The sequence below is a fragment of the Fukomys damarensis genome, unplaced genomic scaffold (genome assembly GCF_012274545.1).
Source record: "Fukomys damarensis isolate Sample0158 unplaced genomic scaffold, DMR_v1.0_HiC HiC_scaffold_1, whole genome shotgun sequence".
NCBI classification, from domain to species: domain Eukaryota; kingdom Metazoa; phylum Chordata; class Mammalia; order Rodentia; family Bathyergidae; genus Fukomys; species Fukomys damarensis.
Window position 1 is genome coordinate 8,048,252 of NW_022900913.1, and position 16,515 is coordinate 8,064,766.

Sequence of the window (16,515 nt, forward strand, 5' to 3'; positions counted from 1 at the left end):
AAAAAAAAAAAAAAAAAAAAAAAAAAAAGCGGGGCAGGTGATAAACCCCACAATAGCAATTTTTTAAATATACCGTGTTCAAGTTTTTATCAAGCCCCAAACAACTGGATCCTAATGTTTACTTTCAGCCATGGAAAAATGAAGGAATTTCTAAATTTTCAATGTCTAGCGTTCCTTGGGAGGTGAACCCTTCACATTGACAAGGAGAAAGGTGCATGGGGCCCACAAATGCTCCCACTGAGAAGGTAACCTACCTAGATATCAAGTGCTAGGGTGTTCCACCTCTCATCATCAGTTTTTGCTGCATTAAAGGAGGCTTCTCTAGGTCTTATCACATGTTTGTATTCTTCAGTACCTTGTCGCTGTTCTCATCAAAAGACAGTGATGTTTTGGCACTGAACCACAGGAGACACTAGTCACCCATGTTAAGAACCCAAAATACTCTTATCTAACAGCCACCGAAAGTCTCACTTTCCATACTTCCATCCTCAGCCAGGGCCATGCATGCAATAATGCAACGTAAGGAAAGGAAGAAAGAAAACAGAATGTAATGCGCGCCATCACCGGCTCTTTAGACATCACAAGATAAAGGGTCTTACTCACCTGGGGTCTTTCTGAATGCTGTCGATGGACGGCGACCTGGCCAAGGTGCCTTCAGGTGGGAGGGCAGGGCCAGATTTGCTGTAGGGAGACTCCACGGAGGGACAGTACTGGAGCTGTCGGTAGGGGTCCGCGTAGCTGGAGGCCGGGCCAGCGGCATAGCTGGCCCTCTGGAAGGTGGCTGCGGCGGTGCTCTGAGGCCCGTGCTGGCTGCCTGTGCGCTGCAAGGGGACGGAGTCGACACCAGGGGAAGATGGGGCTAGGATAGGAAAGTAGGGACAAAGTAAAAAATTGAGGACCTGCTCACAGAAACAGTTAACCAGGTCTAGGCACGGGGGAAAGTTACACACATTAAAAAAAATAGGGGTTTGAAAGAGTAAAAAAAATTAATCTGTCATATCTGCACCAACAGACTCAATGTTATCCAGTTCAGTGATAATAAGCATGCTATTTCCAAAACACACCTTACAGGAACGGGAGGAGTGGGACCATTGAGTGCATATTGATAAGAAACAACCACAGGACGCATATTCATCTGGAGTCTAAATTGTGCAAAACTGAAACCCAGGCTGGGGAGCGGCTCTGGGGTAGACCACTTGTCTAGCACATGTAAGACCCTGAGTTCTGCTCTAGAATAATTCAGAAGTAAAACCCACACCAAATAGAGGGAGTATTTTATAAATGACCACGGATAGTTTTTCTAGTTGATAAAATTCAGAGTGCATTCAGGCAACATTACAATAATTTTATTAAGGGTGTAAAATACAGTAAGTTTTGAAATAATTTTCCTGCACAGAATAAAATAGGAAAAGAAGAGGGAGCATGCACTTGGGGGTGGGGATAGGGAGAGGTGGGTTCCTGTTTCCATAATTAGTGTTAAAGTGTCTCACGAAAGGGTGTTCTGGATTCTGTACGGTAATTCCCAAAAGATTTTCAGACGCCTCTTTTTCAAGTAAAAGTGCACAGAATCCAATGTATTGGGTTAAATGTAGGCATGTGGGATCAGGAGGAGAAAACTAACCCATCTGCAGAGCAGACCAAATAATGAGCTGACAGTTCTCTTCCAAAAATACTTAGATCTTTTCGGAATGTCCACATGGTTTTGAGATTTTTATACTAGTTAATTTTGTTTCCATCCTAGAGTCTTTTTAGGCCATTTCATGTCACTATTATTGCTTGATTCTCAACAATATTTAATGTTTACAGTTTAATTGCCATACACAATGAAAATCATAGCTTTTCTATCAACAGAATGTGACCAGTTATCCGCTGATCTAGCAATGGTTAGCCACGATCAATATTAGACGGCACATGTTTTTTCTGGTACTATAGATCAGTATGTATCCAAAATACAGTCAACTTCTAGAAACATCCATGTATACCACAGGTGTTTTCTATGGAATTAGATTCCAATTATAAATCCCCCCACAATTTTGACTCCTACACATTTTTAGCCATGTCACATTAAGAAAATGAGTGTTAGAAGATGTTAAGGAAACTGTGCCGAAATGGCAAAATGTGGTCAAGTGAACTGGAGGAATATAATCAAATACCAAGAACCTATTTTTAATTGGGAAGGAGGCATTCAGGACTTCTCTTTTCCAATGAATATTCAATACCCCATTTTATAATAAATAAAATTTAGGTTACATGATACAGTGAAAACTCCAAAATACTTTAAAGTAAAACAAACAAACAAAAACAGCAGTGTATCTCCAGAGAAGCAGTATTTTGAAATGATGAAGGTGTCCCTGATGTGTAAGTTTTGAGAATAATCATAGATTAATAAACACTAATTGCACAAATTATGCAATAATTACAAAATATGCCCTATGCCTTTCTTGAGTTTAATTATTTGCAATATTTCTAAGGTTTCTAATAAAAATTCACATTTTCAAATTTATATACCATGTGCTTTATATTATGGTTAAAGTAGTTTAAAATCAAAGCAAATGCACAGAGGTTAAAAAAAAAATTCATCTACAAGAGTTGTGATAAGCTACCCAGAAAATCAAGGGTGAAAGGAGAAAACCAAACATGTCATTTTTCACAAAAGTGTGTTTTTAAAATAAATTTGGGAAACTAAATATTAATGTTTAATCTTGCTGAAAATGGTGTTTTCCAAAAGTCCTTATCTATACAGAAGTATCCATTACTAACACATTATAAACAATGGATTAACAGGAAAGCAGGATAAAGTGAAAGTGACCAGGAAATAATATTGAAATTCAAAAAATTCTTATCTATCTAGAGATAACTAAGGAGAACAATCTGCCCCCCCCCCCGCACACAAAACCTCTCAAAGGACTATAAATCACAAAGAAACTATAATAAGATGGGAGGAGGGTAAGAAAAACACTGACAAAGAGATCAAAATTGTGAAGAATTTAAGGTAAATTGGGTTAAAATGTGAAAACAGGATATGAAATTCAATTAAGCAGTATCAGGAAGGTAACATCTCAGTTTACAAGGAAAAAGAAAAACAACAGAGGAAAGCTTCATAACACTATCAGGTTTTCTTTCTCTTTTACTTTGGCATTTTTCAGGGAAATGTCACAGAGATCACTTAGAGGTTGGCTTCTAGAGTTAGAGAACTCTGGGGGTTTCCAGTTCTTCAAACTGGAGAATGTAGCTGAGCTCCTCAAGCTACAGTTTCAAAGCTATTTGTTATGGCTTCTATCTAAAATGCTCTCCAAAAGTCTTGTGTTCAGATGTTGGGCCTTTAGAAGGAGATTGGATTATAGGGGCATCGGCTGAAAGTGGGTCACTGGGCTGTGACCTGGAAGGATGTATTCTGGTCCTGGGTTTCTCCTTCCTTGATCCCATCATTCTGTTTCTACTTTGGAGCCACTAACCATGGACTGAACCCACCAAAATTGTGAGCTAAAATAAACTTCTCCTTTACGTTTCAGGTGTCAGCTGTTTTTTGCCAGTCAATGGAAAGCTGACATAATAATCAAAAACAGCAGAATAGCTTCATGGGATCACTGCTCGATTTAGATGTATCAAAAACATAAAGTACCTAATACAGAGAAAATGCTGTTACTGAGTCATAACCACCACCATTCTTAATGCTGAAGTCAATAGTATTAGACAAAGTGACTGTATGTAAGGCCTCATGGTGAAAGGTACTGGCTCTGGGCATTGGACAGCTCCTTCTGGGTTTTGTTTGCTGTTGTAAGCATTTTAATTGTACGGAGTCATATTTTCTCCAACAACCCACAAGTGGGTAAAAACATGATTCTTACCTACAAATGGGAAACCAAAGCACAGAGTGATTAAGCCATGTGCCAAGCATTAGCTGTTATCTGGTTGGAAAGGAACTCAAGTACTTTTCTGGTATTTAGATTTTTATACTTGTAACGACCACAGCTGCTGAATTTGGTTTAAAACCTCAGAGATGCATATTATGAAATGGCTAACAGGGTAAGAAAACAGAAAAAGGATGAAAGGCCTAAATTAAGGGAAATGTCTAGCAATGGGAGAAAAAGGATGGCTTTAGATTAGGAATAAGACACCTACATATTAGATTGAAAAACATTTACAAATTGGTAAGTTAACTATTGTACTCTCATTAAATAAAATTTACTGAGATATGCAGGAGAAATATATAGAAAAGTTGATGCCAAAACATCTAATTTTGTCTACTTTTAGAAAGATCATAGAATAACATTACATATAACTGTCTTGATTTTATTTTACAACAGTGTTTTGAGTCTTAGTTTTATCAATGATATCACTATATTATGAAAAAAAAGAGTTTGGGCCATTAAATCTTACAAGGATAAACTAATTTCAGGGAGATCATATTTTAAGAATCCACAATCATTTCTGTAGTTATGGCTTCAAGCAATGGCCCTTCAGGGATATTACTCCTCAATCCATGGCTTAAACTTCTTTTAGGTGACAATCAGTAAGACAGTTGATAAGAATTTCGAAATATAAAATCAGAATGCAAACTTGAACTGCACAATTAAAATAGAGACTGACCAATGCAGTGAAAATAACACAAAATATTAGTATGAAGGGGGAGGAAAACTACTAAAGAACAGATTAATAATCACATAGAACACAACGTGTGGGCATCTAATATCTCAAATCAAACATCCGCAATGGAACTAAGTAATCCCTTATTTTTTAAGCACACATAAAAAACGATCTCATGAATCCATGGCATCGTTCTTTACTTTCAATGCATAAGAAGTGTCAATAACTCATACATAGAAAACATTAAATACATAAGCTATTATTATTATTCATTAGCACTGAAATGCTGAAACTGAAATTTTAGGGTTTGAAAGTGTGGCATGGGGGTGAAATGCAGGTTCAATTCATCCTTTCTGTGTGGACTGTTCAGGTCTTGGTACGACTCAGGCAAACCAGGCCCACTGTCCACTGATATAGTAAGTGAATGCTGTGGAAAGACTTTCCTTTAATACATTTTCCCTTAATTTCTGCCCACTTAAATCTTTTCTCTTATTTGAGTATTCGGGCTCCGCTGACCCTCTCCCAGGACTGCTCTGTCCACCTGATCCACCTTGCAGCCAACATGTAAAGGGGAAGGTGCTTCATCAGCTCTGCAAACACACTCCTGTCCTCTCTGGCTCTGCAAACAGCCCCTTCTCCCCTCAATAAGCTCTCGAACTCAATGAACTGTGCTGCACGTCTCTTTGGGGAGATTGGACAAGTGGACTCTTCTGCAGCTGACTTGATACTTCAACACACACCTGTGCTGTTGGCGAAAATTATCTTTTTGCTTTCCGTACAGCCACACACATACAGTCCTAGCTTCTTGGGGAAAAACGAAGAGATGCTTTATGTGTTATATTTGAAAAAGGAGATGATGTATAGTTTTAATAAAATGAAACACTCTGCTTTATGAATAATGGTGACAAGCAAAAAAGGAAAGAAAAAATGGAATAAAATCAAAGAACCTGGGCACTTAGTAAGAAACTTGTTGCAAGGAATATAATAAAGTAGGTTTCAACAAAGGGAAAGAAACACATTTTTATTTTTTTGTTTCACTTATCTTTGCATATATATAAAATATATATATAAATAAATATATACATATATATATATATATTCCCATATACAGATTAATACAGATCCATAACACACACATGTGTGTTATCTAGATAAATATAGAATAAGCATGCAACAGCATTATCAAATAATGTCTCCACCCCGAGGTTAGAAAACAGGGACAGCCTAAACCATGGCAGGCAGTGGGTGGGGAGATGTGGACCACAGGCTCTCAAAGAGAAGTCAAGTCCATTATTTCGGCCCTAAGGACTCTGAAACTCCAAATCCGGCATCTCCCTCCACTGTTGTCATCAAGAACTGCACAGTAAACATCTTTCAGCTTTCTGCATTTGTCCCAGACTCATCCATGATAATCTCAGTGAAAAAGTATTCAAGGGTGAATTTAGCATAATCTTTAATTTCACATATTGTTGTTCTCGTGGGAGAGGCGTTCACCATGCGATTTGTAGTAATGGAGTCACTTGTGTTGATGGTGTTTTCGCAGGTTTTATTGGAAAAGAAGGCCCTGAAAATGTCAGCAGAGGACTCACACCCACACCACTGGATCTCAAACTGCATGTGACAGAATATGGATAAATAAATGTACGTTGATGTAGTTAAAAGAGAAAAGGTACTCACAATATAAGTTAACAGGAAAACAATAAATGACTAATAGAAGTAATTCAGCAATGGCTACTATTTTATTAACATTATAGCTATGCACAGTGTGTCTTCCCAACTTGGTATAAAAATTGAAATGTGAACAATGAATGCATAAAATGAAAAGCAAAAAAATACCCTCCACACTTAGTTCTATATTCATATGCTTTTATACATATTTGCATGCATATTTAATGCTATATATATTTTATTTCCTCTAATTTTAATGTGTTTGATGGCAGTTATTCTGGATGATGGTATGGCCATGATTTTTCAACATATGAGAACATTTTCTGTTTTGCATGCAAATGCCTACATTGTCTACAAACAAGGAGAGGGTAATAAGTGTTATATTTATTTACAGATTACTATGGTGCCAGCCGCCACGCTAGGAGCTTACACAAACAATCTTATCCAACACTCACACTAACTGGTGGGTCAAGTTCAGGTAAAGGGCTGACTGTTCAGGCTTAAGAACTAAAAGTGACTGTCTGATTCCAGGTACTTGTGGAGGGGGCACCCACCCCTCTGATCTACACCTGGGCCCTGGACATGGCAGTATGCCCAGTTAAGACAGCCCACACACGCTGAAAAGTAATACATTTGGCAGAAAAGTAAAGACTAAAAATTGATGTGAGACAGTACATCTTCATAAATCTTACTACCTAGGCAATTTACTGATTTAGTGTTCCTCAGAATCTGTACTGCCATTTTCTTTGGCTTCTTCCTCAAAGGAATGAAACAGGACTGCCTTCCACTGCAAACAGAATGGACCCAGATGGACGTCCTTGGATAGAATTTTCCATGAAAGTGGAGTGGGATGGTTGGGCGGGGAATGTCACTGTACCCATGGTGGATTCACTAGGGCAGGACAAGAGACTGAGTAGATTTGTCACAGGACGACATCAAGGAAGGCAGGGAGGAGAAGGGGTGCTGGTGATTCCAGTATGTTTCCTAGCTGCCCCCTCTAGTTGGGACGAACTTGTCATGGAGCCTCACAGGAGCTTAGCGGCATGGAGACAGAGCTGGAGGCCTGAACCAGTTGGCTAAAGAAGAGAATTGGCCCCAGACAATATTTGCTCCTCACTCTTACACTCAAAATTCATCCCTATTAAGTACCTAATGGTATGCGCTTATGCTGTAAAAGGCCTGTGATACTCTTTATGAATCCAAACGTTCACCTGTTGAGAAAAGTAGCCCCCAAAGAAATCCTAAGAAAGTACTCAAAGTAGCTTAACCGGCAGAGGCTCTGAGATTCAGAGACACAGTCTGGAGTCTGGTGGACGGGGACCACACATGCTCAGATTTTATTTAGAAAATAAGCATTTCCATTTCAAGTGAAATGCGTGTGGTGATCTTGACTTTTTCATTTTTCTATAAATTTAAAACAACTAGGCAAGAGTAGTAACTACAGCATCTACAAACTAGAGCAGTCACATACAGAAACAATAGAGCTTTTTAGGTATTTTCACTGATTGGACACTTCTGGTATAGGGAGAGAATATGCTAATCTTTAACTATGGTTTCCTGGGAGTGAGTCTTTTGGTGACATCTTTAATTCTGCCTACATTCCAGCCTGGCACCATATTGAGCTCCACTCGAAGTTTAGTTGACATCTCATCTTCAGCTTTTGATTCTTTTTAATATTGTCGTAGTTGAAAGTATCCGGTGGCATGTGTTCCAGGGAATTGGAGTGTATGTGATAGAACAAAGTGGACCGCATCATTTTCCAGCATGCACAGGCCTCACTGGCATTAATCATTTATAAAATGAGTCATTGCATTGTAACTTATCAATGAACTTCTCTGCGAGCAAATAGTATATATCTTCAGCTATAACTGGACACTATTTCCACCATTTAAAGTGACTTGATATAGTTAAACAACAGGAAGTTTTTTTTTTCAGTTTTCAGATAACATTTATAATTAGGCTTATTTAAAATTTATGATTGGATGATAATTAATATGCTTCTGGTTCTGGACTAAAAAAGGTGAGTATTTTCAACTAAGAGGTAATAGAGGATCTCATTTGACCTACTCTAATGAGAAGTGCTCAGTTTTATAGCCCAAAGTACCAACATTGAATGCATAATAAACTGTTTTTCTTTTTTTTTTTTTATTGCTGTTGTTTCTGTTTTTGGTACCGGGGATCGAACTCAGGATCTTGTGCTTTCAAAGCAGGCAGTGGAACCACTGAGCTAAATCCCCAGCTCCATAATAAACTGTTAATAAGCCACAGTTTTGTGGGATCTAATTGTGATTTTAATTGAAAGTATTTTGATACTAGACCATTACTTATATATTATGGAATAATAGTAATAAACTTTTATACATATGAGGTCTTATGTAATCACCTTACAATGCCACTAAGTAGTGGCTACTCTTTTTTTTTTTTTTTTTTGGTACCAAGGATCGAACTTGGGACCTTGAGCTTGCAAAGCAGGCGGTGGGGGTGGAACCATGAAGCTAAATCCCGGGCCCTAGTAGTGACTGCTCTTGCACAGAATCAAGTGTTGTAAAAAATATTTTCTGCACATGTGCAAATACTTTGACTGCTTGCTTTCTCTTTGCAGTGCTTGCTGACTTCTCAAAGAGATTCAGTGGTTTTCTCCTTGTAACCCACCGACAGCCCTGTGTTACACACTGACACTCGAGTGAGTGACCGAAGCTGCTCGGTCAGCTCCCGCTTCCCCTAAGGGATCTCTGTGATACAGCACCACAGCAGACCCGGGCTACCTTCCCTGACTTAGAAAGATGTGCCTAAGGGATGTCAGAGCTCAGTGTTTGTGTCTACACAAACTTCTACATAGACACTCATTCACAGCTTTGAATAAAAATTCCTGTTATTTTGTTTCTGTTTAGCAGACTTTTCCACAGCCGCTCACACATTCCTCGCTGCGCTGTCCTCCTGACTGCAGGCTCCGATCTGAGGCAGCATCTCAGATGAAATGTGCATTTCCTCTTAATGGACACCTCAGTCAACACCGTGCCTCTGGAAGTCTCAGGGCCTGGGCAGTTAATGCCTGGGACAGGCTGAACGTCCTGGAGAAGCACATCTGCCATTTCCGCCCTGGCTCTCACTTCCGCCTCCCTGTCCATGGAGGGTGGCCTCCTTTTCTGTCCCCTCCCACCGCCTTCATTGCCCCTGAGATAAAGGACTGGTTTGCACAGCTGGTGACAGGCACTCTCTGCGAGCCCTGCTGATGAGGACACTCACTGGTGATTCACAAAGGAACCCTTTCCCTTCCTCTCAAGTGGCCAGATCTCTGGGCCCCCCCATGCTGGCTTTTGAATCTCCCTCGCTGTCCTTGGGCAGAGGGTGGGGCTTTACTTTCTGTCTCTACCACAGCACACTAGGGCCCACAAGGCTGGAAGGATTTCCGCACACACCCCTGGAATCCTCCTGCTGGCCTGGGCAGAGGAATTGGGCTGTGGTCCTGTCTGGCAGTGGTGGGGGTGTTGGGTGGTCTGGGTGTGACAGTGCTAGAGTCAGGTCTGCGGTGGGGACAGAAGACCCCTCTGTGTGGGGTGTTCTACATCCTCTGACATGGCCTTACTGGGTCCTGTGCCTGCTCAGCTTCATGCAGTCCCACCCATTCTGGCGTGAGGCGACCCTAGCTTGCGTGTCTCACCACCCCTAAACCTGCAGCAGAGGACAGAGGAGGAGCTGGACTCGGATCTTCCAACAGGTACCTAATGTTCCTCAACCCATGTCCACGAAGCTTCTAGCATGGTTAGATAGCTTATGGTTCAAGAAAGCGAGCGGACCTTTCTGAATCCCCAAAGCTACACTGGGGGCTCCATTTGCATTGGTGCCTGGGGTTTAAATTAGTCTCCATGAGAAAGTGCCAGGCAAGTGGGTGCTTACTTAGAGCAGGAAGGAGATGGAGGAGGAGTCCAGAGCGGGGACAGACGATGCTGGCAGGAGGGGTGAAGCTACTTGAGATGCTTTTTGGTGGGGAAGCTTGGGGAGCTTCAGTGTTTGAAGATCTCGCCTGGCCTCCTCTGTGCAGCCGTCTCCCTGCAACCTGCTCCCCAGAACAGCTCAGTGCTCCCCAGGTCAGCTCCATGCTTCTGGGCCATGGGAGGCCAAGGGCTGCGGGCAGTAGTGGGCAGAGAGAGAGCCGCCGCAGGGTGGGGCATGATGCTCAGGTCAGGAGCTGGGAGTACGGCCAGGATACTGGACTACCAAGGATAGAAGAGGTGTGAGCTCTCCTGTCCAGCCCCGCTGTCCCCCAGAACCGGAGGCAGGGACTTCAGAGGGCGGGAGCAGGAGACAGGGGCAGCTAGATCCCTTGTTCTCTGTAGGGTAAAATGCTGAGCTTCTTGTTACCCACAAGATAAGACACTGCAAGCTGCCGAGCGCTCTTCTTGTGTCAGGAATAGTCACTGATTCTTTAAGGCTTTCCCATCCATTGCCAGTTAATCTTGTACATGTTTGTGTCTTTCTCTTTAAACAAAACACCATCAAGGACACAGATCGATTTTGAACTTTTTTGGATCTGCCAGAGCACCCAGCGCACAATATCTTCAATAGCTATTACTCAATATTCAACAGGATCCCTAAAGCCTTGAGGTGCCATAGATGAAGACAGATGTGTATTTATTTTATTTGTAAATGATGATGTTTAGAAATATATGGTCAGCCACAGCCAGGATCTATTCTGACACTGCGTGGGTGTGGAGGTTTAGAGACTGAGTCCACGTAATCTGTGAGACCTTGGAGGATGGCTCTGTGCCTTAGTTTCTTGATCCGTAAAAGGAGCAACACAGCATCATCTCTGTCCTGATTAGCAGATCTATGCAAAGTGCTCAGAACAGCTCCAGAAAGCAGCTATGTGCCCTGGACTAACATTACCCTCTCGCAGGTTTAATTCTATGCACAACTCGTTATTCTCTGACTATAGAGATATCGCATACTTTTCTTCACTCCCCAAGGTGGACTTATTGGTGGGAACCACCTGGGTTTCCACTTCCTGTCCCACTCCTCTGAAGGCTTGTGCGAAATGCTCCAGTCAGAAATGAAGGCGTTCCGGCTGGGGACCTATTACTGAAGACCAGAAAGATAAGACTAATTGCTTCAGCCACCAATCTGAGCTAAGAGCCAGTTTCCCTGAACGCTACAGGTCTAACAAACCTTGCAAACACCTGTTCTCTTCTTCCAAAGGTCAGCCACCTGGTACCCGCTCCAGGTCTGTCCAGTGGTCTCCAGCATGGGTTGTGCAACATACAGCATGTGAAAGATGACCTTCTCACATCTTGGGAAGCCACCCTAAGATATTTCTTTATATCTCTTTTATAACTTTTTAACTTCAGCTTTTTTGTAATTTCTGTCTCCAGGTGTATGGCTTACTACACAAAATTTAATATTGCCTTGCACATCTATAATATGTAAGCAAAGGTGCACGCACACTCTCCCCCAAATGGCAGGCTCTGACAGAGACTGTTTCAGGCATGGAAAAGTGTGAGGCTTCAGAGGAATCAGGAACGGATGTGCAAGGCCCTGGTACGTGTAGGGAGAGAGCATGCAGCTTGTGCTTAGGTGCTAGAAAAGGTGGCTTCCCTTTCTCCACCAGGTTCCCAAAAGTCTATCCATATACTTCTGGAAGTTTCCATGATATTATATAGGTGATCATATTTTCTTAAAACTCTCCCCAGTTCAAAGGCACAGGTGACATCAGGTTTCGGACACCTGTATGTCATAGCCTTAGCAGCTCCTGGAACAGCCCTGGGGTGGACAGGCCTTCTCCTTGGAAGAACTCTGAGGACCCTGTTGCCTACCCTCGGAAAAAGTAAGGAAAACACTGTTGGCGGGCTCAGGACGGCTGTCTAAGGACGGCTCTGGACAGGGGTCAGCACATTGCTCCTGTGCAGGGTCAGAGAGGAAACAATGGAGACTGTGCTGGCCGGATGGTCTCTGCCACAACCCCTCACTTCTCACCGCTCTGCTGCAGTGCGCAAGGAGCTGGGAGGACACACAAGAGGGTAGGCCTGGGCTGCACACCGATGCTTTACATCTGGACCCTGGGAACTGCATTTCATGTCGTTTCCCCCATCCCCAAGCATTATTCATCTTCTGATCTTTCCACCGACCATTTAAACACATCACAACCATTCTTAGCTCTTAAGTGTTACGAAAATAGGTGGTGAGCCAGAGTTGGCTTTTTTGCTATTGCTCTCTGAGCCCAGGTTTAGAGAAAACACCATCCACTATTTTTAACATGTCAGAGATGAGTTATATTCTTCTGTCTTATCAGACAATTTTTCATTAAACTTGCAGAAGTTTATTAACAAGAGATAATTCTAAGAGCATATGAATATGGAACAGAGAATCCATAAACCATGTTGTTGTCAGTTTTTATTCAAATTAGGTATTGAATGTCACTGAGGTTGTTACCTCTTTTTTTTTCTTTACTAAGGGATGCATTGAAATACGATTACCTTAGTTGATTATATGCAAAAACTCAAAGGTCAACTAATTTAACTCCAGACACAAGTGGATCTAGCAGCCTGAAGGTGAGAGAAATCTGGCAGAACAAGTGGATCATCTATACCATGATACATATTACTAATGCTGGATGGCATTTATGATGTCAAAAACAAAGGAAGAAGTGTTTTGTGTCTCCTTTCTTATTATGCAGTGAAATTGAGAAATTTAAATCTCATTAATCACCTATAAAAGTAGCTTAGCTTCCCTGCATTTAGCATCACACTGCAGTTCAACTAAGTTGCTACACTGTACTTAGTGGTCACCCGACGTTACATGTCTGGAGGCTGCGGGGACCCGATTGCCAAGCTTTGGAAAAAGCCAGCTATCCCACACTGAGCCCTGCAGGTGGTCATCTGTGCCCAGGCAGAAAGGAGAGAGCTATGCTGTCCAAAAATCAGCAAGGCCATCATGACCGTCTACTTAGCCATGTGAGGCTTTATAACACACGAAATTATTAACATGTTTCTAATTGTACGGACTTTATAGATGAGGTAAGTATTCTATGGCAATATAATCATGACATTAGACCTATTATCTTGCAGATGGCTACACATCCTGGAAAACAGTTGTCCTTCTCCATGTACCCCATGGCTGTGTACAATTAAAAATGCATATTTAATCCAGGAGAGCTATATAGTTGACTGAATCATATACATTTGCCAGCATCTGCCCTTTCAACAATAACTTCATATGATTCAATGTTAGTGTGGATGAATCATTCTACATATGTTACACTTTTATTAAACATTTTCCCCCCAAGCTTGCCAAATAGGCAGACCACACCATTAAAAAACACTTACCATGATCAGGCATCTGCATTTTTATGTCCTGTTATAATGGCTGCATTTTCTTGGAATACTTAATACTCATTCAATAAATTAGTGTAGATTTATGCAGCACTAGTATTTTCTTTTAACTTTTTCTGCTGGACAAACTAGGCTTACCATCCCCATTGTACTTGTGTCATGCAGAGTACAGCCAGGCAGGCAGGGAGAGGGGTCATACCATGTTCCCACTATTGTTGCCATGGACACTGATGGCAGAAGCAAGTCCCAGTGACCCAGGGAAGAGTGGTCTCTCTCTCTCACACACACATACACACACACACACACACACACACACACACGGGAGCCCAGCCCTGCGGACAGCCCAAGCAGGGTTCCCCGTACACACCTGTGCTCGTGCGGTAGGTGCCCGTGTGTGTGGGCGGCAGAGGGTCTCCTTGGCTCTGGCTGAGACTCCTCATAGGGGGCTTCTGATAGACACGGTCTTCATAGATGGGGTCTATGTGGTGCTCTGGGGACTGCAGGGCCCGCAGCTCAGGACCCAGGTGCCCATGCTGGCTGCTGTACGAGGCTCGGGACCCAGCTGAAACAGAGTAACAGGGTGCATTAAGGCTCAGCTAATATCCAATATTTGGAGTTTGAAGGGTCAGAATGACTGACATCTGCACAGCACCAAATGAGTCACCAGCAATGGCAGCGATCTAATCTGTCAAGCAAGTCAACCCTCCAGCTGCCCTGCTCTGTGCCCAATGCCAAGAACACAGTGAAGGTGGCAATGTGCCTGGGATAAACCCACCCTGAACAGGCAGAGAGCATCGCTTCATTCATGGCCCAACGGACATACTGGGTTCTTCATCGAAGGAATCAGGTGCGTAGTCAACCTGAATGACCTCATATTCTCTCATAGTCCTTTGCTGTAAACTGTACCATTGCAATTATTTTAAAGGCTGAACAGATGAATGGCCACAGTGGCTAAGCCATCCTGATGTTGGCCAAGAATCTGTTTCCATCAGCACTTCTTCCTGGGACAATGGATGAGCCCAAATGTTTGGATTTAACAGCAGCCTAAATCCCAGAGAAAAGCTGATATTGAAGAAAAAGATGTGTGAGCTATGCTTTCCTTTACTCTGACTCCCCAAACGAAGCATTTGCATTTAGCCGCCCTCTTCTGAAAGATGCAAATGGTCCTCACTAACTGTTGCTTATAAATCGAGGCTACAAGTCATTCTGCTTCCTAGCATTTGTGAACTCTTGCTTGTGACACCACACATAGGAAGAGGCGAGTGTCGCTGTGAAGCCCACAGTAGACCGAGGACCATGAAAATGTTTCCTGAAGCAGCCTCTGTGCTACAGAAAGTGGACTTTTATGAAGTCTTCAAGGGTGAGTGGAAAGAGCAGGGAAGACACTGATTAAAAGCCAAGATTGAAAGGAGAAGTGGCAGGGGAGCCTTGGCACGAGATAGATTTGGGGCAGCTAGGAGAAGCACTGTCCCTCCATGGAGAACAGACGGCACAAGTAAGAACCAAGGAGCACACAGCAGGCTGTATGAATGGCCCCGCAGCGAGATCCCCCAAACTCATACTGACGTGGCCCATCGGGATGTGAATGCCAACCAACTTCAACAGCCCCGACTCTGAGCCCTCCATTCCAGCCTCGAGCCACAGGGACTTGGAATTCCTTGGCCATGAGGGAATCTGTGACCGCTCCTCATCCCTTCTGCTTGTTCGGTGCCTTTGCCAGAGGCCACTTGAAAGCCAAAGTCTTTAAATACTTAATGACAGTGCTGTTTCTTCATGAACACGTTACCAGACAATGTGAATATTCTAATGTAGTGTATTGGAGGAAAAGGCCCTGAAAAGTTTTCAAATCACTGACACATAAATGTTTGCACAGGCTGAATTCCATTTCAATAAACAGAAAACATCTCTAAACGGTGGGGGCACTACTGAGAGCTCTATGAATTTCATATTAATAAAAAGTACTGAATGCTTTGAAGAAAGGAAAGGAACAGGGCAGGCAAGTTCCTTACCTTTCTCTTTGCAGTAATTAAATAATTTCTGATTTAGAGTGTGTTGAGATGAATGACAGATTTGAAACAACAGTTTTGCATAATTAAACTTGCTGTATCTGATTTATCAAATGCCAACATCACACTGAATATTATCTATGCTCAGATTCTCCAGGAATATATTTATGCACAATACACCTTGAGTTCCTGCTACAGGAACTGCTGAAGGTTCTGATAATATCCTAAGGATTCAAAGGTGTAAAAACAAAGGTTCCCCCTAACAAGTTCCCCCACTAACAAGTGGTTAGATCAAAATGTTGTGTAGTCAGCCATCTCTGGTAGATTAGACTGGTAACTTTACCATCATTGCTTTATTCTATGACTCAGAAAACATCCAATGTTGAACAAGAAGAAGAGCTGCTGAACTGTGGTGACATGATCTTAGGGCGTATGTGAAAATCCTCTTGTTGCAAGCATTTACCGGGCATCAGGAACTTTTAACTAGTGCTATTAATCAAATAAAGGACCATGAGTCTTAGCCGAGGAGCAAACATGTTAAGGTAAAGTCTACATCTGTGGCCATCATGTTTTCAATCTACTGATATTGATAACAGAATTTTATGACTATAAAATCATTCAGTATTTGAAGAGCATACTGTATATTTTTTCTTCTCATAGCTTGCTACTGGCAAAACCATAAGCTCATAATGTTCCCCTGGGAAAACACTTGTGCAAAATACAGTTGTGTATTTCAGCATTATGCAGAGTGCTGAGTGAGTGTAGGCATTTTTTTTCTTTTTATTGAGGTTATTGGTACAATCTAAGTATACAATACAATTACATTCATCATTGGGATTCTGTACCTTTACATAATAGGTCTTGATTCTCATTTTTCCCCCTTGTCCCTGCCCTCCCTCCAACCCCTTCTCCCCTCCCCATTTACAAAC

General features: G+C 42.1%; 1 protein-coding gene across 2 annotated transcripts in view; it reads right to left on the reverse strand.

Moving 5' to 3' along the window:
* Positions 1–16,515, reverse strand: part of Ctnnd2 (catenin delta 2) — a 376,658-nt gene that overhangs the window by 339,526 nt on the left and 20,617 nt on the right. For both annotated transcript variants that reach the window (XM_010611978.2, XM_010611974.2), the window contains exons 2-3: positions 13,948–14,142; positions 604–859 (exon numbers count right to left, since the gene is read on the reverse strand). In XM_010611978.2, the coding sequence (XP_010610280.1) occupies positions 604–859; positions 13,948–14,142 (451 nt within the window). The remainder of the gene's footprint in view (positions 1–603; positions 860–13,947; positions 14,143–16,515) is intronic.